The 23,305-nt window shown below is 41.3% G+C and overlaps 2 protein-coding genes across 4 annotated transcripts in view; both read left to right on the top strand.

Annotated features, from left to right (window-relative positions):
- Positions 1-399: 399 nt before the first annotated feature.
- Positions 400-16,893, top strand: LOC121322585 (protein boule-like). 3 transcript variants are annotated; one of them, XM_041262718.1, is made up of 13 exons: positions 400-518; positions 1,806-1,867; positions 3,107-3,253; positions 4,365-4,511; positions 4,838-4,929; positions 6,519-6,573; positions 6,830-6,905; positions 7,169-7,326; positions 7,846-7,926; positions 9,158-9,205; positions 9,498-9,626; positions 12,140-12,241; positions 13,595-16,893. In XM_041262718.1, exons 3-13 carry the CDS (start codon positions 3,236-3,238, stop codon positions 13,736-13,738), a joined length of 1,050 nt encoding a protein of 349 aa, XP_041118652.1. In that variant the 5' UTR covers positions 400-518; positions 1,806-1,867; positions 3,107-3,235; the 3' UTR covers positions 13,739-16,893. The 3 variants fall into 3 exon arrangements, with proteins under 3 accessions (XP_041118652.1, XP_041118654.1, XP_041118653.1); XM_041262720.1 differs by having other exon boundaries at positions 7,190-7,326; XM_041262719.1 differs by lacking the exon at positions 1,806-1,867.
- Positions 16,894-20,373: 3,480 nt separating this feature from the next.
- The window catches only part of LOC121323152 (raftlin-2-like), a 13,066-nt gene continuing 10,134 nt past the window's right edge, over positions 20,374-23,305 (top strand). The window contains exon 1 of the mRNA XM_041264010.1: positions 20,374-20,852. Within this exon, the coding sequence (XP_041119944.1) occupies positions 20,714-20,852 (139 nt within the window). The 5' untranslated portion in view covers positions 20,374-20,713. The remainder of the gene's footprint in view (positions 20,853-23,305) is intronic.

The following is a 23,305-nucleotide window of genomic DNA, read 5'->3' on the forward strand; positions in this document are numbered from 1 at the left end:
AACCCTGCTCAGCTTACTGAGATCTGAGCTGACCACAGTACAAGAAGTATAGACCAGACCTGACCCTGCTGCTGCTGCATGACTTTCTGATATTGGTTGCAGGTAAAGATTTCTGAAAAACAGATTCTACCAATTACCAGGAAATCATGAGTATCACCGTCTTACAGGTGTCACCCAGGTCGAGGTTCTAGGCAGAGGTACAACCAAATGAAAAGGGGTACGAGAAGGGGAGGGGTGCTGTGACAGCTCTGCTCCTGATCTCCAGTTAACTGATACCAGAGAGGAATGTTACTGCTCGCTTTCAGAGCCCTGTGTCAATCTGTCTCTCTCTCTCTCTCTCTCTCTCTCTCTCTCTCTCTCTCTCTCTCTCTCTCTCTCTCTCTCTCTCTCTCTCTCTTTCTCTCTCTGTCTCTCTCTCTCTCTCTCCCTGACCCATGGAGAAGGAACTACCGTCTCCCAAGACTGACCCGTGCCACACAGCCACTGGACACTCGGCAGCCCCCTGAGCACCTGAACGGGTAAGACACGAACACTGGGAGAGGACAGAAAGCATGGAAGCCATGCTAGGATCACACACCACTACCAGAACAGCACCTGTGAGCACAGCCATGCCAGATACTACAGCAACCTGTCATCTTGAAACTGCAGTGTGGAACAGCTGAGGGGGGGGGGGGGGGGGGGGGGAGGGGGGGGGCTCAAGGGATCGTCCGCAATCTCGCTCTCCCCCTCTCCTGGGGGAGGGAGGGGGGGGAGAGAGGGGGGGAGAGAGGGGGGAGGGGGAGAGGGAGAGAGGAGGGATGGAGAGAGCAAGGGAGACAGGGGGAGAGAGAGGCAGAGGGAGAGTGGGGAGAGAGGGAGGGAGCAGCGTTGGTGCATGCAGAGATGGGGGTTCCCTTGAATTAAATTCTACTTCATCCGAAGAAGTACTACAAAAGCTAGGCTGAAGGAATTAAATGCAATAAAGTGTCTACACTAATAAACCGAACAGCATGTCATAGTACAGTATATATAAAGAAGGGGCAGTAGCACAAACAGGGGCAGGCAGCATTAGACACTTTGAAATACTGAGCTAGATACATGTTCCCTTCCTGGTCAAGCATGCGTGTGTGCGTGCGTGTGAGATGGAGTAAGACTCAGGGTGCAAGTCTAGTCAGAATGCAACATTGTGTTTCAGTGAGAGGGTGAAGTGAACCAATAGCCCAGCATTGTGAGCCCTGTTGGAGAAGGAAAATGCTCCCCTTTTCTCTCTCTCTCTCTGAATTCTGGGAATAGAGATTGACAGCAGCAGCAGCAGTGGCACTGTGTTCCTTCAAGATAAACCTCCCCCATCAACCCAGTGAGCCTCCCATACACACACTTACACACACACACACACACACACACACACACACACACACAGACAGACAGACACAGACAGAGACACACACACACACACACACACACACACACACACACACACACACACACACACAGACAGACACAGACACAGACACACACACACACACACACACACAGACAGACAGACACAGACAGAGACACACACACACACACACACACTCTCTCTCACTCTCTCACTCACTGACAGCAGATGTAGTAAACATTGAAGGGTCAGGGTTGAGGCAGGCGGGGGTAGGGTAGGGTAGGGTGGCAGGTGGGTGGTGTTAGGGAAGCTTTAATTACAAAGTTTGTTTCTTTCCTGGGGTAAAACTACAGTAGATATCTATGAATTGCTTTCATCGGTGTTACAAAATATGTGTTTAGTTCCTGACTTTGATTCAAGTTGTGTTTTTGTTTGTTTGTTTCAGTACATGTGCTGCTGTTCTGAGTAGATTATCTGCTCCAATACAGACATGCTCCTTCATTTCCGGTGAGTTAAAACAGAAGCACGATGAGCCAAACTTCAGACATATGCTCGGAAAAACCACAAACACAAAATAATAACCTCCAGCACTGCACTAGTTAACCCATGGCATGTGCTGTCTGCTGCTGTACATGTCTTTCTCAAGGGAGCTGTGTTTGAATCAGAACATTGGAGGTATTTATAGGTGTTTGACGACATGTTGAGTTCTGCTGGCATAATCGTATTCAGTCTATTTACCCATTTACTTTCTTTGTCGCATTGTCTAATTCCTTGACTGGCGAAGTGCTGTTATTGGTTCATTCATTCATCAGTTCATTTTTTTTTTTTTTTTTTTTTTTTTTATGTATAATTAATGAAAGGTGGTTCTGAATTATTTTATATAGTTATATATAAACCTTTGTTCCAGCTATTCTTCCATATTTTTAAACATCATACAAACCTAAAAACATATATTTCTTAAAATAACATAAAAAGTTAGCGTTTTATGTACGGTTTGTTAGTATGGTAAAAGCTTCAACTACAACTCAGAATCCACAGCGAAGCTAAGAGCTTGAGGAAAAGGGCGCTGTTTAGAGGTAGTCGTTTATTAAACTTTTGAACAATAAACTGAATAATCGTGTGACACATCTTACTTGAAATATATATTGTGCATGTGTTTTCAGTAATGCGTAAGTTTCTGTTTCAAATATTTGAAAAACTACAATTGTACTGCCCCACTCAACCCCACCACCGCATTGACAGTTATCACCTCAGTACTGGGTGAGGCGTAGCTCCTACGGATTTCAGTGAAAACTCCAAACTGCTGCTTACTACAAACGTACATGTATTTTACTAATTGCAAATTAATTCAGATAATGTGTGTGATATGTATTAATTTTCGTTTTGGTTTTGTTAAACGCGTTTCACTGCGTAAAAGCTACACACAGCTTCGACTGGCATCATTTTCTTGTTTATCTCAGTAATGGCGCCTCCCGCCTAAACCCACAGTCTTCACTCGGGGATTATCCACTGCGGGCTCTGTGCAGGTGGTGTGAAAAAAAAAAAACGAATAAAAAAACTAACACAAATCCTCTCTAATTTGAAATTAACAAAAAAAGCGTAGACGTACACAACCGGTATAAAACTTCTGGTTAAAGGTTACTTTAAATTGTTAACTGTGATATCTAATTGGAGCCCTTGTAAATGTGCATCCCTGTGCGGCGCTAATGTAGTTCGGTCTGCTGACTTGGCTGTTGTTTTTCACAGGGTTTGATCAACCCAAAGAGCGGGGAGCGAAGCGAGGCGATAGGAGACGGCGTGGTACCGGTCCGGTACGGGAGAGCTGCGATTCATCATTAACAATATACATATATATATATATCTATCACCCCGGTCATGGAAAACGAAATCACAGTACGTATTTGATAAGCGTATTTCATGGGTACTGCCTGAGTGATTTATTTATTTATTTTTATAAATATATTTTATATTTCAAATGTCTTTTGACAGAATACATAGTAAACTACAGTCGTTCGATGTTGGAAAAATGCAAAGTAACAAAATGACTTGCATTATGTATTATTGGCTCTGATTGTGGTAACTTTACTACATATTGAACAGATCAATTGTAATTGTGTATCGGTGTTTATATAGAATAAGTATAAGCAGCATTTTATATTTATTTTACAGGCAGAAGTTTGAAGTAAACAAAAAATACTGTAAAGTTGTTTTCGGCGATATTAAAATTGTGGGGGGTTTTCTGTCGCATTTGCCGCCAAAACAGTTGTTTATTAAAATGTGTAGGTTTGTATTTGATATTTTTATAATTTAAAAAAGTAACATTGAGCTGAATTGCTTTTCCTTTTGATCGACGAGAGCGGGTTAAATGAAGGTGGTCTCAGGCGTCACTGTCTCGGGTTATTGTTTCAGTGTTGCAAGTACCCTTGGTTACGATGCTAATACTGTACTCTTTAATAATGAAGGCGATACAAATAAAAAAGCATGGATGGATACTGTTTTCAGGGAATTTTATCAGAATTAATCTATATTGTAAAAATAAAGGAGACATCAAACGCGAATTTCTCATATTTAGAGTTTTATAACTCATAGAATAGTATTTTTACATAAACTGCAATTTTATTTAAAAAAAAATACATGTTAGTGAGATAAGCACTGTTTTGTTTTTAAGACTGGCAAATGATATGTAATTAACAGTGGCATCAACAGTAAAAATAACGCTGACAATATATAAATGGAATTTCATAATGATGGTAATGAATATAGTACAAATTGGTTTATTATATTACAGTAGGAGATATTTTTAACCCAAAGGTTTTTATTCACGTTTTCAGTCATGTTCAATAATTAAGTTATTCCCCTAACCAGCATCTGCTTGAATGCTTGGCTTAAAAAAAAATGAAGGTGAAATAGTTTTACCTTATAACGCTCATTGAGTATTTAGAAATTAATTGATGAAGTGTTATGAAGCTCTGTCATGAATTTTATTATCTTTGTCTATCTACAGCAGACAAGCAGTCAGACCCAGACCGGCTCGCTGACCCCCCCAAATGGCATGTCCCCTAGTCCCGGGAACCACGGGAACCCCCCCAGCGCCCCCCGCTACGGCACTGTCATCCCCAACCGCATCTTCGTGGGGGGCATCGACTTCAAAGTCAGTTCCTCTGTGGTTGATATAATGCATTTCAAAATGGTGGCACAGAAGGGCAGAGTACAAGGGTTTTCCCATGAAAATGTTTGTTTCACGTCAGTATTACATTGCTCCCCCTTTATAACGAGACCATGCTATTTGTGTTCTGCCTTATAACGAGAAAGTGTGAGCGGAATGGCAGGATGGAGACAATGGGAGCCGCGAGCATACAGCCACATAACTGCTTCTGCGGCAGGTTTCACTGTTGTTCACAAGAAGCAGAGGGAGTCATGCGTTGTGGGAGTCCTCCTCAGTGTTGTCTCTCTGTCTCTCTCTCTGTTGATCCCCAGACCAATGAAAACGACCTGCGCAAGTTCTTCTCTCACTACGGGGTAGTGAAGGAGGTGAAGATAGTCAACGACAGGGCCGGAGTCTCCAAAGGGTGCGTACACTTCACTGTGATCTGTGTATAAGAGCACTGTACACTTCACTGATCTGTGTACAAGATCACTGTACACTTCACTGATCTGTGTACAAGAGCACTGTACACTTCACTGATCTGTGTACAAGAGCACTGTACACTTCACTGATCTGTGTACAAGAGCACTGTACACTTCACTGATCTGTGTACAAGATCACTGTACACTTCACTGATCTGTGTACAAGAGCACTGTACACTTCACTGTGATCTGTGTATAAGATCACTGTACACCACTGATCTGTGTACAAGAGCACTGTACACTTCACTGTAATCTGTGTACAAGAGCACTGTACACTTCACTGATCTGTGTACAAGAGCACTGTACACTTCACTGATCTGTGTACAAGAGCACTGTACACTTCACTGATCTGTGTACAAGAGCACTGTACACTTCACTGATCTGTGTACAAGAGCACTGTACACTTCACTGATCTGTGTACAAGAGCACTGTACACTTCACTGATCTGTGTACAAGAGCACTGTACACTTCACTGATCTGTGTACAAGAGCACTGTACACTTCACTGATCTGTGTACAAGAGCACTGTACACTTCACTGATCTGTGTACAAGAGCACTGTACACTTCACTGATCTGTGTACAAGAGCACTGTACACTTCACTGATCTGTGTACAAGAGCACAGTACACTTCACTGATCTGTGTACAAGAGCACTGTACACTTCACTGATCTGTGTACAAGAGCACTGTACACTTCACTGATCTGTGTACAAGTGCACTGTACACTTCGCTGTGATCTGTGTACAAGAGCACTACATTTCACTGATATGTGTACAAGAGCACTGTACACTTCACTGATCTGTGTACAAGAGCACTGTACACGTCACTATGATCTGTGTACTTCACTGTGCTCTGTACAGATGCTGGGATGCTTGCGCTGTACAGTCGACTGTGTACTCTACACTGACCGGTATACTTCAGTGTTTTTTGTACAGTACACTGGGATCGGTGTACTTCATTGTGCATCATAACCAGATCAGGGCTTTACAGGGTCACTTGTCCATAAATGCGATTATAAATCACATGAGACATAACACATTTACTGTTAACAATTTGTCAAATGTAAAACAACAGTGCTTGTTTATGTTTAACAGGAGGACAGACTTAATTTTTGTGATTTTTAGTAAGTTGTGTGCAGGGTGATCTATGTTATAACAGGAATCAGTTTGCACAATTTTGGCAGCCTGCTTTGCGGGCCTCTCGACGAAATTACAAAAGATGTCATCTCTTTTGAGGTCAAGAGACACCCTACACACAGCATATTAACTTAAAAACCAAACTGGTAGTTAATATGTATACAACCAGAGCACAAACCAGCCAACACTTAAACCATCGGTGCAAGAATATGTCGTCTCAAGCTACCAAGGTCTTGTAATTAAGAACTGAAGTGAGGTCTCCTATGTCAAGACTTATGGTACTGTGCCTAGTCAGAAGGACCCTGTTCAGTCCAAACCAAATACAATCACAGTTAGGTAGTAACTTTAAACCCTGCCATAAACTAACAGAGAGCCTGTCCTGTGTCTGTCCCCACAGGTACGGATTTGTGACGTTTGAGACACAGGAGGATGCGCAGAATATACTGCAGGAGGTACGAGCTTGCTGGAAGTGCGGATGTGCTAAGAATTTGTTCTTTGAAGTTGCTGCTGCATATTTAATTGCTGCAGCTGTGTATAGATGTGTGTGTGTTTTGTGTTCTAGTGCTAACAGAAAAGAACATGTTGTCTCTTATTGCTGATGTTTGTCAATGAGAAGGAGTCCCAAATGTTTTAGTACAGGAATTGATTGGTTGATTGTGGGGTGGATTTTCTCCATTCACTCCACTCTCACCCTCTGTCTGTCTCTAGGCTGATAAGCTCTTCTTCAGAGATAAAAAGCTGAATGTCGGCCGGGCCATCCGCAAACAGCAAGTGGGGATCCCCTGTACGTACTTAGAACTAAAAAGACACATTGACAAAGTTTGTATAATCTTTTAAGTTTCTTTGTGCAATCTGCATATAATCTGTCTTTAGGGGTGTGATATGTATATAATATTATGACTGGGGGTGTAATATATATATATAATATGGCTCTGTTTAGACATGTGAAGTGATATGTATAATATTATGACTGGTCACAGGTGATGTGCCCTCTTTCTTTCTATGTTTAATGTGGCTTGTTTTTTTTCTTCGCTGCCCCTGTAACAGATACTGGATTTCCTTTCTCAGGCTCAAGCCCCAGTGTGACCCCTCCTGCCCCGGCCACCATGTACTTCACCACCTCCACAGGGTACCCCTACACCTACCACAACGGAGTGGCATACTTCCACGCCCCTGAAATCACCTCTGTGCCACAGCACTGGCCTGTAAGTTTCCACACCGCAAAGTTAATCAGAGTTCAAATCTAAGCTCTATTAAAATTGGACTAGTAGTAAGGGCCATATCTAGACAGCAAAGTTATACAATCAAAGAGATCAGCTACTGAACAATATAAACCGTAAATATAAGCAAGAAACAAGTAGCAGATGAAGCACTTACATTATCACTCGGAGTTGTCACTTGCTTGTTTTATACCATTAAAGTTTTTTTATTCTTCTCTGCAAATATGCCTTTGCACTTACTTCAGAATAGGACCCAAGGTCTCTTCCACACTCTCTCTGTTAGTTTCACATTTCGTAACATTAACATGGATTGTTTTCCACTGAAGACGTTTTCTGCAATGTGCCACTATCTGTAAAATGCAGCAAAGCGTAGTGGAAGCATAGTTGAAGCACTGGAAAAGCATAGGTAAAGTGAACTATTACTATGCAAATGCTCCACGCTAAACTTGTTGAAGGGGTATACAGCTGTGGTACTGATTGTCCCTCTGTCTGACTGTGTTTCAGCCCCGCTCCATCTCCAGCTCCCCAGTCATGGTCACACACCAGGCTCAGCCAGTATTACAGCAGCCAGCTTGTCATTACCAGGTAGGGAGCTTTGGTTGGTTTGTCTTTTTTCCTGAAGAGGGTTATTAAAGGTTTAGATCAGCAACCCATTTCCTAGGTAATAATCGATGCACTTTATTAGAAAGAAGCAAAAGAAAAATGTGCTTTCAGATCAGACTGAAAACATTCATGTGCTAGTAACGAGGCATGAGGCAACAGACGGCATCAGAACGTTTAACCCTTTGCGGTCTTGTGCCGGACCAGGTCTGACATTACAATTTTCCCTTTCCAGTCCGATGTTGGACCCTGTCCGACATCATCAAAAAGACATAAAGCACAAGTCTCTAGTCTTTTTTTCTCCGGAAAAAGCAGAGAAAACCTTTCAATGGTTGAGTGAGACCGATAGGAGCCAAAAGAAACCAAAAAAAAAGGCATTTCTCATAGAACGAATGCACTGCAGAGATAACACAGACATAACAAAGGAGGCAGCTGCTTCTGCATCCAGCGCTCAGAGAATATCACAGACATCTGCAGAGCTTTTTGAGAAATTATAATAATAAAATAATGACTTGGATTGCATTATTGAGGAGTTTGGTGATAAAACGAGTGATCAGAAGAGGATTTATCAGTATGTATGTCTATAAAGAGGTATGCGAAAAATACAGAGAACAAGGGGTGAGGCTTGGCTGTAGATACAGTACTGAGTGTCCTTTTGAGATTCAGTGCCTTGTAAACCTGTTTTACTCTGAAAAAAAATATTTTAAACAGCGCTTGTAAAATAAACAGCGCTTGTGAAAATAAGTTGGACCTGATGCGCTGAATAAATGGACTGCAAAGGGTTAATCAGTCAATCAATATTTAATTGAGGCTTGCAAAAACAAAACAAAAACCAATAGCGACCAATAATATATTCAGTGTTGCATGTCTTGTGTTTTTATTTCACCCTTTTGTTGTCATTTAGTGCTCTGACAAATATTTAAATATTGGAACAAACAGTGCTTTTAATGTGTTCGCAAAATGATCATATTTGTATTTGTTCATATAACAGAATTGACTGTATCAAGGGTTGTATCGCAAATTTATAATGCAAAAGAAGCCATTGCATAAATGACGTCTGAAATAAATAACACACCTGCTTCTCCTTCCATTAATAGGTAGGGTTGATTTTACTCCTGAGAGGTTTTTTTTTTTCCTGGAATGTGGTGTACATTTCACTTCATGAAAAAGGAAAACCTCACTGGTAATGCCATTGTATTCATTGTGAATCTTCCAGGCTCCTTCCCAGTGTCTTCCAGGTCAGTGGCAGTGGAGTCTACCGCAGGTATGGAGCCCCTGTAGATGCACTACAGTACATGCTGGATTTTAACTGTCCTGGCAGCTGTACACTCTATATACTTTAGTTATATGTTAGATATACTTGGTAGTATGATGCAGAATTTACTACACTTACCATAGTTGTCACATTTCCAAATTGATAGTAATGTAACTTGTGTACTGTAGTACACATTGAACACAGTAAATTGGCAGTGATTATTAAGGAATGTTGCAGTGAATGGCAGTGATTATTAAGGAATGTTGTTGCAGTGAATGGCAGTGATTGTATTGTCTCTCAGTCCCCAGCCCTGGCCGTGCCTGTTCTCTACATGCAGGCCTCTGATATCCTGTACCAGACCCAGGAGCTGCCGCAGGAAGGTGGCTGTGCCCCTTCCACCCTGCCCATGCTAGAGGCCACAGTTCCAGAGGTAAGAGCCCCCTTCTGTGTGTGTGTGAAAAAACCCTTCTCAAATCTCTTTGTAGTTCCTACTAAATGTATTTGTGTATGAAGGAGCGCACACAACAAAGATTTAAGCAGAATTTACCAAGTGTCCTTTATTGATTATATTATAATCTAAAGTAACACACATATTGCTTAAACATCAATGATTGTTTTAAAACTAGCTTTCATAACAAAAATCGCTTCTATTGTAAGTGTAATACGGGTGTCAACAGTTGACTGTGAACGTGGTTTTAGCTGCTACAATGTGATAAAATCAGACCTAGGAAACCAAATAACCAACTAATGCAAATGCCTGTCAACTCAAACACGCCTGATCTTGACAAAATATCTGAATTTAATTTTGAAAAGGCTTTCAGATATTGGTGTATGGACAAAAAGCGTAGGGTTGCATTTTGAACCTATAGCAGAGAGGAGTTGAAAATCTTGATGGAAAAGTGAAGCAAGGATATTGTACCAAACAAAACATACAGTTTTGTTAAAACAAAGATGATTTGTAGTATGTAATATTCTAACAATGTTTTTTTTTTCTTTTTATTGTAAAAGACATTTAAGTATACAATAACACTCAGTAAACAATTACATTTTTAATGTTAGTGTATGCCATAGACTGGTAGATTTTAGCTGAAGCGTTAACAAAATTCTGAAATATTGTACTTTCATTTAGGAAACCTGAAATGAATATAGAAATAAGTTTGTTGGTTATGAAATATTAACTTATTTGTGTACCATTGCCATATGAAATGTTGCAAAATAATTTCAATAAATAAATAAATAAATCCTGGTATAAGTACTTCATAATGCATTCTGTGTCTATAGGTAGCTTTTCAGGGCAAATAAATCTGGTTCTTGAGTTTTAAAGTTCTAAAAGTTTACAGCTGTAAAAGACCAATTTATTTAAACTGTAGAGCATTATTAAAATTGTTTAATTGTTTTGATCAATAAAGTGATTTTAGGTGTAAAATAAAAACAGGATTCATAATACCCTTGAAGACTTGAGCTGTGCGCCAGTAGTGACTACTAAATATCTGGAGTGACTAATGTTTTAAGAAAGGATTAGTCACTAGTGACTACAAAAATCTAGAATCCTGGAGAAACCCTGGTGCAAGGTTAACGTGGTAATCTTTTTGAAGGATGGCTGCTGTTTTGTGGTACAGCTGCAGCGTGATACAGTGTGTTTTGTGGAGCAGCTGCTGCGTGATACAGTGTTTTGTGGAGCAGCTGCAGCGTGATACAGTGTGTTTTGTGGAGCAGCTGCAGCGTGATACAGTGTTTTGTGGAGCAGCTGCAGCGTGATACAGTGTGTTTTGTGGAGCAGCTGCTGCGTGATACAGTGTTTTGTGGAGCAGCTGCAGCGTGGTACAGTGTGTTTTGTGGAGCAGCTGCAGCGTGATACAGTGTGTTTTGTGGAGCAGCTGCAGCGTGGTACAGTGTTTTGTGGAGCAGCTGCAGCGTGATACAGTGTTTTGTGGAGCAGCTGCAGCGTGATACAGTGTGTTTTGTGGTGCAGCTGCAGCGTGATACAGTGTTTTGTGGAGCAGCTGCTGCGTGATACAGTGTTTTGTGGAGCAGCTGCAGCGTGATACAGTGTGTTTTGTGGAGCAGCTGCAGCGTGATACAGTGTGTTTTGTGGAGCAGCTGCAGCGTGATACAGTGTTTTGTGGAGCAGCTGCAGCGTGATACAGTGTGTTTTGTGGAGCAGCTGCAGCGTGATACAGTGTTTTGTGGAGCAGCTGCAGTGTGATACAGTGTGTTTTGTGGAGCAGCTGCTGCGTGATACAGTGTTTTGTGGAGCAGCTGCAGCGTGATACAGTGTTTTGTGGAGCAGCTGCAGCGTGATACAGTGTTTTGTGGAGCAGCTGCAGCGTGATACAGTGTGTTTTGTGGAGCAGCTGCAGCGTGATACAGTGTTTTGTGGAGCAGCTGCAGCGTGATACAGTGTGTTTTGTGGAGCAGCTGCAGTGTGATACAGTGTGTTTTGTGGAGCAGCTGCAGCGTGATACAGTGTTTTGTGGAGCAGCTGCAGCGTGATACAGTGTGTTTTGTGGAGCAGCTGCAGCGTGATACAGTGTGTTTTGTGGAGCAGCTGCAGCGTGGTACAGTGTGTTTTGTGGAGCAGCTGCAGCGTGATACAGTGTGTTTTGTGGAGCAGCTGCAGCGTGATACAGTGTGTTTTGTGGAGCAGCTGCAGCGTGATACAGTGTGTTTTGTGGAGCAGCTGCAGCGTGATACAGTGTGTTTTGTGGAGCAGCTGCAGCGTGATACAGTGTGTTTTGTGGAGCAGCTGCAGCGTGATACAGTGTGTTTTGTGGAGCAGCTGCAGCGTGATACAGTGTGTTTTGTGGAGCAGCTGCAGCGTGGTACAGTGTGTTTTGTGGAGCAGCTGCAGCGTGATACAGTGTGTTTTGTGGAGCAGCTGCAGCGTGATACAGTGTGTTTTGTGGAGCAGCTGCAGCGTGATACAGTGTGTTTTGTTTGCAGGCGTTCCCGGAGCACGGGGTGCAGCCAGCGTACCACCAGGTGTTCACACAGAGCCCCGTCTACATGCCACAACCACCCGTCCTGCAGCAGGAACCAGTGAAGGTAACGGGGGCATCAGGGCATTTACTTTAACACTTACTTTTTTATGCTACTACCTAGAACCGCCAGCAGTAGTCATTTTCACTGATACATTTTAAACAACTTCCATATGAAAATGAAACGCAAACTATAAGATACAACTCAAAAGATTTATTTATGAACATCATTTGCATAGCAGAATCACTGTATCTAAATGAAAAAAAATTAGCGCATATAATGCATGACGTAAAAAAATGAAAAACTATAATAAAATAAACATTTTAAAAGAAAATATTGTGTAACCAGCTGTAAATTGGTTATATGTAGGCCTACATACAGAACTGTAAAATCGAAATAATTATTTATAAAAAAGAAAATAACTCACATTGTGTAAGTAGCCACCATATTAGCACACTCCACACAGATGTAACGCTCAACTTGTATGCATTTACCACATACTGCTGTTTCACACTGGGCACAGATATCAGACGTTTTATTTTTATTGCATTTATCTACCTGTTATTGTATTCTGTTGAGTGTGTCACTTGGTGTGCACTCTATCCAGGTTGAGCTGCTTTTCCCTGCCACTTTGCATCTTTCTGATAGAAATGTTTCTGCCAAAGCTCTGTGGTTAGCATCATAAGATGATATTTTCCACTGTCATTCATTGTACAAAACGAAGAAATTGTCGGCTGTCACATCCAGTACATTGTAAAATGCAGCAGTCTGATTACCAACATTCCCAAAATGTTAAACTTTTTAACATCTTTACTTTTAAAGTTTAAACATTTAGGAAATTAAACAGAATCGGACACTGCTGAGTAAATTAGGAGCTACATAGAAGTGCAAGGGGGCATCAGCAGGTGTGGAAATGCTTGAGTCATCAGACAACAACAGGAAGGGTGTGTGGTTGTGCCATCTGGACAGAAACAACATGCTGCAGTAGCAGCTGCAGAAGCGCAGTTTGTACAGCAGGTGGTGTTTTCTCTCAGAGAGTCTGCAGGGAGTGCTGAGACTGGAGGTTGATTTCACAACTTTTTCGTTACATTTACTATCAAATACTTCTCAAAAATGTCTCATCTGGTGAGTAGATTCAGCATCGTAATGTCATAAAAAAAACATTTGCCACTTAGTTTTCTGGATTCAGTTATCGACAGTATTACATTATTTACTAAGGCAGTGGTTTAGTGGGTGAGTGGAAAGCTGTGAGTAAACTAGCAGTTAGCTGCCATGGCTGTCAGTAATTATTTTCTGCAGACTGCACACTAGAGCTGTGTTCCAGCTACCAGCATGGATGCAAACCCTTACTAAACATCTTACTGTATAAAGGGCTGTTACTAATTCACTGTATGTCTAACTCAGTGTGTCTCCCTGCAGGATCAAAGGCTGCACGCTATGCACAGGGGGTTCTCACAGTCTCCCATGGGGCTGAAGCCCCGCTACGCCCGCAGCTCACACTACCACAGCCGCAAGGACTACCGGCCCGAGGAGTCCATCCTGTCCCCCCCCAGCCAGCACTGACTCTCTCAACTAGAGCAGGAGGAAGGAGGAACCAGGGCCTCCAAGCTGCTCCTTCACCACACATACACTGGGGTTCCACTGGTCAGGGGGTCCGTTAGGGGGCTCAGACACTGCAGGGAAGATGATACAGAAAGGCAGGTGTGGGTATCAATCTCGTCACTCTGTTTTGTTAAAGGCTGACGGGATTAACTCAGTAAGCGTGAGTGACAGAGGCATGGTCTTTAATAACCAGCTTAAAGCGGCCTGTGCCGGTCACTGATCACTCCCTTTGGTTGTTAAGTCATGTTTCATTGTTTCCAAGAAAATGTGCTAGAAACCAACAACAAAATTTGTGCTGATGAAACTTTATTAAAATCATCAAAACAGTATTCTGTTAAAGGCATGTTAGGTGCACTGTACAACTAGAATACGCTCCAAATTCAGAGCACTGCAATAACCACAGTTTAGCCTGTTTGACTGTACTGATTGTACTGGTTTCTTTGTACTCATTTACTGCAGTTTTTCTGCAATTCTTCTGGGAAGGTTAAAATATGATACTGGATCTTTAATAGTACAAATCAGGTTAAAATGTTTTTTTTTTTTTTAATTAAAAAATACATACATAGAAACCTGGTAGACTGGATTGGTTTAGAAAACAGTTCTTCAGAGTACAACAGAATTCTGAGAGCAGTTTTGGAGACTTTTTCCCAGATTTGTTTCCTACACTGCCTGTGAATACAACTCTCCTACCTAGCCCCCTGGTACCAGTGAGCCCCAGTAATCCCTGTGTGCTCTGAGCTGCAATCGGGACCCAAGGAGAGGGTCCATCTCCACGACCTGCCTCGTAATCTACTGAGCCTGCAAGAATTCTATCTTCTGTTCCCTTGTTTACACTGCCTGGTGGTGAAGGCTGGTGCAGACACTACTTTTTACAACATTGCATGTGTTTTACTAAACCAATATGGATTTCCATCTGCAGGGTAGTGTGCCAACAGGGCATAACCAAATTGCAAGAATACTCCTTTCTTAGCAATAGATTCGCCTTTTGATTTGTAACTTATACCTTTATGTGAAAACAGAATCTTTCAGTAAAAGCACAGCATTACAGAGTGCAGTGCTGTCAAGCTCCTTACAACACAGTCGTGGTTGCACACTACCCTCTAAGCGTTCTGGTGACTTCAGCCTTTATTGCATCAGCTGATTCGTTTGTTATTAATTAACAAGAGCACAAACAAGCATTGATTGGCTGCCTTGAAAGCCAGGTAGTTAAAAAAAGATTCCAACTGTACAGAATTACATCCATTAAAAGTCCTTTCAGAGCTCCTTACTTTTTAAGAAAGGGGACGACCCCTCTTCAACGTTGAGGCTGCACCTCTCTTGTCATGTGGAGTGGGACAGACACCTCTCCACAAACACCACTTCTTCTAATCTGTAATTTATACAGAATAAAATGTTTCATATTTCTTTTTATTCACAGATTTTAAACCCTAAATTTAAAAATATATATATTCAAAGATTTGTAAAATAATAGAAATATGCATATCAGGAGTAAGTAAAATGAAGCAAATATCTATTTCACATCAAAGGATTAAATCCAGTCCTTACCCAGATGAGATATGTTTCCTGACTTTCAGAAACTTCTTAGTGCCATCAAAGTGTGTTTTTCAGTGTTTGAAAAGTATGTCAAATAGACTTCAGAGGATTTTCTAGTTTTCAAAAACACGATGAACACTAATGAGACACTAGCCAAAACATTTGTCTGCTTGACTTATTTTTTATTTTCAAAAACTTGAAAAATGTCATTTTAGATTTCAGTGATCTTTGCTCTTTATGAAATTGATAGTGTATAATGGAATACAAACCACCAGAACAGGAAATCTTAATTTTAAAAAAAGATAGATGTATGAGTAAAGTCTTTAACAGATTCTTTTTTTTCTTGATAAAATAACTGCTTTTTGCATTTGTACGGCTTCGTTACTGCTAAACTGAAACGTTTAAAAAGTGTGAGGTGTGGGATTCTCAGCTGAGGGCATTTAGGGTTTAGTTTAGATATTTCTTGTTTTATTTGTTTTGGACTTCATTATATGACCTGGTATGGGCAGAGTCAGAACAATATGGGTTGTCTTTAAAATTATTCTATAGTACATTTGTGACAGACAAGGAGTACCGGAGGTTTTGACTAGTACTATACTGTGCTGTATTTTTGATATATTCACATTTCCCAGTAAGGGAAATTGGACAAAGCAAAACTTATTTTGTGATATTTTTATACTGTTCAGTATGCCAATCCACTGCCTCCCACTGAGCTACTGCAGGCACCAGTCATATAATAATATGTTTAAAGTGAGGAATTATGTTTTTCACAGTGTGCTTCACACAGCCCTGAGCCCAAGAAATACTACCAGCTATCAAGGCCATGTTACCTTTATAGATTTTATGCATTCTGTCGAGAAACGCATCTTTCAACAATCTTGTACTTGTTTTTATTTGACATGTTTCATTTTATTTTATTTTATTTGAGAATTGGATCATTTTATTTTCTAGTTCATTTGATTTGAGAATTGGATCATTTTATTTTCTAGTTCATTTGAGAGTATAGAACATGAGCTGCAGAAAACAACCTGAGCAACTCGTTTTGTTTTTTACGATTGAGATGTGAAGGATTGCTGGTATTTGGTGAACGGTTGTTTTGTATTTCATGTGATGTCGGGTTTCATAGCAGTAAGTAAATAGTTTTCAGTAACTTTAGTCTAAGGCAGTCTCTTCCGTAAGTATTATTGCTACATTACAGTAAGTTATTTCTATAGCTCTGCATGGGCACAGTGCCTCCTCAAGACAGAGTTTACATGCAGGCTTTGTATCTGCATCCACTTTGGGGACAGGGTTCCTTGAAATGAGTACAAATGCATGCTGCATAACAAACTGTTTAAAACTTAACACAAAAAAAAACTAGAAGTCATATTCACAATGCATTTATCCGAGTTCTAAGCCTAGACCATTTATTGTACAAGGACGAACAAACTGCTGAATCTAGCAAGAAACGCTGCATGTTATAGCTCCTAAATGAGTGTACTTATGTGACGCTCTGTAAATCCAGCACTGGGGTGAATGCTGTTTGAAAGCAGCCCCTTTATTTGAAGAATATATATATATATATATATATATATATATATATATATATATATATATATATATATATATATATATACTACTTCGGGTAAGTAAGATTTGTAATGTAAAAAGGGTTTGTATTGAAAACAAAAAACTACCAAAATTTTTTTTACAACTGTATGTATCTGAATGTTTAAATCAATCAAAAAACTATAACTTTTTTTGTAGGTCTTAGTAAATATAGTACATCAGCAGAAAAAGTTCAACCTCTGCTGTGCTTGCTTTGCGCTTTTCAGCCTTGTTTGTCCGAGTGGTCCAGTCTGTAGTGTACCTTTAGCAAGATCATTCGATGGGAGTATTTAGGGGGTCTAGTCTGTCTCACTCCCTTGCCCCATTGCAAGCCAGCTTGTCTTTTGCAGGGCATTAACAAGTAGGTTTGATTACTGGCAGGGTGGGGCAGATGGGTTCATTCCCACAGTTTCTTAAACACAAAACTTCAAACCAACTGCCAGGATGTATCACTATTGTAAAAAGTTGGGTAGCCTAAGTGCAGTGCATTCAGCCAGAGTGATCAATGTGCGTGGCTTTGACAGTGCAAATGCAACCTGCTCCTGTAGATGTAAGGAGGTGTAACCCTGAGCTTAAGGGAAGTGCTACCAGATTCCTGAACACTTTACCCACCAGTGACTGATGCAGCTAGCTGAAGAGTCACGCCTGCACAGCCTCAGCACTGCCAGGCATTGCAATGTGACTCACATTGCCAGAGCCAGCATAGACAGCTGATCAGGGGTTTATATTGTACTTGTCTTTGCTTACCTGAATAACCTGGCTGAGCTGTTTCATCAGAAGTCTGAAGTTAATGCTGAGCCTGTTCAATCAGACTGCCCTTGCCTATGGTGATAGGTTTAAGGTTTCGCCGTCAGTCTGGTTTGAATGAGCCGGAGCGAGTAAATAGTTCTTTAGTATATTTAAAAACAAAAAGAAAGCCGTTTTAAGTCTAGTAGCACTGTGTTTTAGTTAAAAGGTTTATGTTAGTGTTTGCAGCGGTAGGTTTGTATATGGGATACATGTAGACCACAAGATCTGTAGCTTGCTGGTCTAAATGTAAACAAAAAAAAAACTGAAGAATAAACAGTTGTGATTTTACACAAATCTCTGTATTGGCTGTGTGGTTTTATTTGAGAAGCTTTGAAACTTACTAACACTAATCTGAACACTAAAAGAGCACCTGTCATTTACACAAGTAGAATAAAAGGGCATGCTTTCAGCTATGAAAGGTGAGATATAAGAAGTCCTTTAGAAATAAAATGCACAGCGGTATATATTTCATCCTCAAGAGATTTCTGAGGTTTTCAGCTGTGCCATGTCAGCACCATCAGTTGTAAAATCAATAAGAGTATCGGTTACCATGCTGTCAGCAGGACTGGGCTTAACAACTGCCTTTGCTTGTTGGTAACACAGATTGACACACATGCCACCTAACAGCATGCTGACCCCATGAAGACAAAGTGCACACATTACTCAACTGGGAGGTTCCTGCTATGCTTAATTCAGATTATATTATTGAAAGAATGCTTCAACTTTGTTAAACAGGGTGTTCGCTGTGCCTTGAACAGGACTCCTACTGTGTTTTAACGGGTTTCAGAGCAGTCGGGGCAGTAAATCAGTAAGCCAGTGTTTAAGACCACCTTGATGTTGGAGGCTTCCACCTGTTTTGAAAGTCCTACAGGATTTGGTGCTCTAACACTCTTGTAATGTGACCAACTGGGACAACCAGTGTCAACATTTCCAGTTACAGACCGGCCCATGATGTGTATCTCGCAGCACTGAGGTCCTGAATTAAGTGAAAGTAAGTAAAGTCATTGGGGTCTGTTGTAATGTTACCAGCAGCATGTAGATACTGGCACCCTCTAACTCACTATGAATCCTGCGTTTTTTTGCCAATCAGCCAGGGGTTTTTTTTTTAATTATTTTTTTTTTTAACCATATTGTTAACTGCTAAAAAATGTAAATAAAATAAATGGGGAAAAGGTTGATGATTGAGGCATTTATACAGTTGTGGGGAGATAAATAAAATAGACCTGCTAGTGTGATACACACGACAATTACATTGAAAACAAGCAGAACAATGTTTGAATGTGGCCTGACTGGCTACTCTTCATGGGTGATCTCTTGCACTGACTTCCACACGTTCCTGACTACTTGTAAACCTGACACAAAACAATAAAGACTTTTCAAGTGCTGCGTCCAGTAAGTCTTTCATTAGCTGTTAAACAGAAGCAGACATCAGGAAGTCCTGTGGGAGTGCCAGCGAACCCCCCCCCCCACACCTTGCCTGGGCCTCTTCAGACCCTGGGTTAGTGCAGTGAAGCAGCAACCCTTTAAAAACATAGTGTTGAGTCTTCCTCAGGACTGGGTAAGGCACTAGCTGAATGTGTCCTTGACTTAGGGGTTTGTTTGGTCTGCCTATACCTTACAGGGATAAGTCACAGCTGGATTTATTTGGACCTGAGTATCTTGGTATCCATGCAGACTGCAGAGAGGTGGTGATTCTGGGTGACTCCTCAGTAATGTAAAATGCTCTGATGGGTCATAGGTTGATGAATATTTTTTCTTTACCAAGTACTGCTATAGTTTACCATGGGAGCATTGCCCTGATTACCATACATTTAAAAAGCCTGGTGCTCAAACTATCACTGTATTAAAAGTTCAATTTTATAACAAGTTAAGAGACACAGAAAATGTACTGGACTGCCACACCCTTTATGAATACACCTATCGTGTCAACCGGTCCCAGCTCTAAAACCAGACAACGTGCGGTAGGGTACCACACGAGCCGCGGGGAATGCTGTTAGAGTACAGGGCAGGCAGTCTTCGAGACGCGGGGTGGTTTTGTTACTTGGTTTGAAACACTTCGCCGGAAACATCGAGTGAGATCATGGTGGAACTGCGACTTTCGCTGTGAGGCACCAGAACAGCAATAAAACAAAACAATATTACATAATTACTAACTAGACAATAAAACTATCGTACTCCAAATAAATAAATACATGTTACAAAAATTATCTTACTGTGGAACTAGTTTCACTCCCATTAATTTGATTGTATTTTGCGTTTTATTTATTAGCACTAGAAGCTTGGGGAACCACTCTACTGACAGAAAGTCCTGTTCTTTCCTCTGAGAGGATTCGACTTCCTCTCTGGAAATCATTTGACACTCTAGTTTGTGCGGCCAAATTCTCATACAGCCTCCCAGTTCTGTAAAACATAAACTGCACTCGGGACTGTGTCGATATTACCCCTTTCTCCTGTTCTCCCCCCGCCGACAGACAGACTGCTTTGCAGTGCTCTGCGGTGAGATTCTCATCCCAAATACGGGCTTAGTTTTACTAGCAGCTAGCAGCGGGGAAGATGCACATTGCCAGAAAAGTTTGGGCGTACGGCAAAGCGTTCGCTGTTACTTTACTGAAGAAAAAAAATAAAACAAAACAATTTTTTTGAGGAAGTGAGATTTTTTTGGGAGGATTTTCTATTTTTTTTTTTTTTTTAAGATGGGTGTTGTTTTTTGTTCTATCGCTTGAAGTGGCAAAAACACACAAAGAAGTATTTATTTTACAAAAGCTGTAATTCGCATAATATACCTCGCTTTTGCTGGAGCCCCGTTTCATCTCTTCTTTCTGTATAGATTCATTTTGGTCAAGGCTTTTCGCGTGACCGGTGCAATAGTACTAGCACACTGCTGATGGAGGGCAGAGGCCGTTAGCCACCGGGACCGCTCTCTGCGTCTTGTGCTGTGTGTGTGTGAGTCGGGTCTGGACTCGCAAACAGTTCGGTGAGTGTGTGGGGGGACCGGGGACCCCTGGCTCATCCCCTAGTCCCGAAACGATGGGGTGCGGGCTGAGGAAGCTGGAGGATCCGGAGGATAGCAGTCCAGGGAAGATTTACTCCACACTAAAGAGACCGCAAGTCGAGACCAAGACCAACACGGTGTACGAATACACAATGCTGGATTTCACACTGGAAGGTAAAGTTCACTTTCTTAAAAATAAATAAATAATAATAAAAAATACTAATAATATTGAATTCTGTCAGCATTATTATTATTATTATTATCTGGAAGATGTTGTTATATTTTCAGTATTATTATTATATTTAATCTTTTTAAAGATTGTATTTTTATTGACACATAGCCACTACCACTGTATTCATTTTCTTCTTTTGATGTAGCTATGTTGTTTTTTTTTTTTTTTACTTCATCCCTGTTCAACCGCTATTGTGTTGTTATTATGAACCCGTTTCAATGAGTTTTATTTTAAACAGTATGGCTCGTTCTGAAAATTGGAAATGATAAGTGAGAATGCCACTCTCTTCAGTGTACAGTGCAGCCTGGCGATACATTGAACACTTTTGAAGACACTGCAGCTATGGAGGCCTGCAGCTGGACCACTTTAAATAATTACATGAATAAATGTGCCGATTGATTACACTATGTAACACAATTTTTGAAGTGAGTAGTTTTTCGAGATTTACCATTATACTTACAGTATAATCGTAAATCTCGAAAAACTACTCACTTCTGAATCTTTTGTAGTCATGTTTGTATTACTTTAGTATAAATACATGTTAATTTGGATTCATATGTTGTTTTTTTCGGACTTTATGTGAACAAAAAGACACACATTTGCCTGTTTTCCCATTGGAAATAGTGATATTTTGAAATATCACTGTCCTGGTCACAAAAGCAAAGTTTGTGGGGAATAATAGCCATTTTCTATACTTTTGAGACATAAGCAATTAGGAAATAACACTTACTACCCAGGAACAAAAAAAAATAAAAACATTTGTTACACAGTGTTATTTGACATGGGGACTGCGCCTAGGGCAGGACTGAGGGAGGGGTCTCACAATGCCAGCCCTTGTGCTGTCACTAATATAAACACAGGACTGATGTCTTAAGGGGGTTAAAACAGTTTAGAAGATAATACTGTGGACTTGAGCAAATACATCTGCTAAATTGCATGTCACAGCAATGGCAAGCCCCTGACTTGATAATCAACCTGTGTATTAGGATCGACAGACCCATCAGCACAGGGATGTTGGGCAGCATGTTCACTCCAGTGCCACTATGCACTGCACTCTACACTCTTGGCTGAAGTATTTTGAACTCAGCAGCTCTGATATTTTGTGTGCTCGGTGTAAGGGTTAGCTGAGGAATGTGAACTTTCATAACTTCTCTCTTTTATTTATATTCCCCTATCTCTTTCTCTCTCCATTTCCTTTTTCTGCCACTCTGCCACCCCATCCCTCCTCCTCTGTTTCCCTTCCTGTAGCCCCGTGCTCAGTACCATGAGGGACCCTGTAGCTGGTTCTTAGCTCTGCCTCATCCCCTGTGTAGCACACAGTCCAGACCAGGCAGTGCCGTTGTTAGACATGGTGATCACTGCAAGTGGCTTGTGCAGTGCAGCTCGAGGTGTGATACTGTAATTAAACCTGCAGTAGCAATGTGACCTGTGCGGGCTGCCCTCTGCTCTCATCACCTCACTGCTTTCACTGTAAAACCCATCCATCGAGATAGGAAGTTTGAGACTCAGGTTAGGAGGGAAGACAGACCCCAAAATCACAACACAACACACTCTTGCTGTGATTCAAGTTCTGGGTGAACTGCCAGAAGGAAGGGGCTCAATGGCCTGGCAGTGTCTGGCTAGTGGATCGGAGACTGTTTGATCATAAGCAACTCACAGATCTTTTGCTGTAGATCTCTCTGTGTTCTCTGCTCTTGTGCTGAAGATCTCTGTGTTCTCTGCTCCTCTTGTGCTGAAGATCTCTCTGTGTTCTCTGCTCTTGTGCTGAAGATCTCTCTGTGTTCTCTGCTCTTGTGCTGAAGATCTCTCTGTGTTCTCTGCTCTTGTGCTGAAGATCTCTCTGTGTTCTCTGCTCCTCTTGTGCTGAAGATCTCTCTGTGTTCTCTGCTCTTGTGCTGAAGATCTCTCTGTGTTCTCTGCTCTTGTGCTGAAGATCTCTCTGTGTTCTCTGCTCTTGTGCTGAAGATCTCTCTGTGTTCTCTGCTCCTCTTGTGCTGAAGATCTCTCTGTGTTCTCTGCTCCTCTTGTGCTGAAGATCTCTCTGTGTTCTCTGCTCTTGTGCTGAAGATCTCTCTGTGTTCTGTGCTCGTCTTGTGCTGAAGATCTCTCTGTGTTCTCTGCTCTTGTGCTGAAGGTCTCTCTGTGTTCTCTGCTCTTGTGCTGAAGATCTCTCTGTGTTCTCTGCTCTTGTGCTGAAGATCTCTCTGTGTTCTCTGCTCCTCTTGTGCTGAAGATCTCTCTGTGTTCTCTGCTCTTGTGCTATAGATCTCTCTGTGTTCTGTGCTCATCTTGTGCTGAAGCTCTCTCTGTGTTCTCTGCTCTTGTGCTGAAGATCTCTCTGTGTTCTCTGCTCTTGTGCTGAAGATCTCTCTGTGTTCTCTGCTCTTGTGCTGAA

Source organism: Polyodon spathula, chromosome 11, assembly GCF_017654505.1.
Source record: "Polyodon spathula isolate WHYD16114869_AA chromosome 11, ASM1765450v1, whole genome shotgun sequence".
Classification (NCBI taxonomy): Eukaryota; Metazoa; Chordata; class Actinopteri; order Acipenseriformes; family Polyodontidae; genus Polyodon; species Polyodon spathula.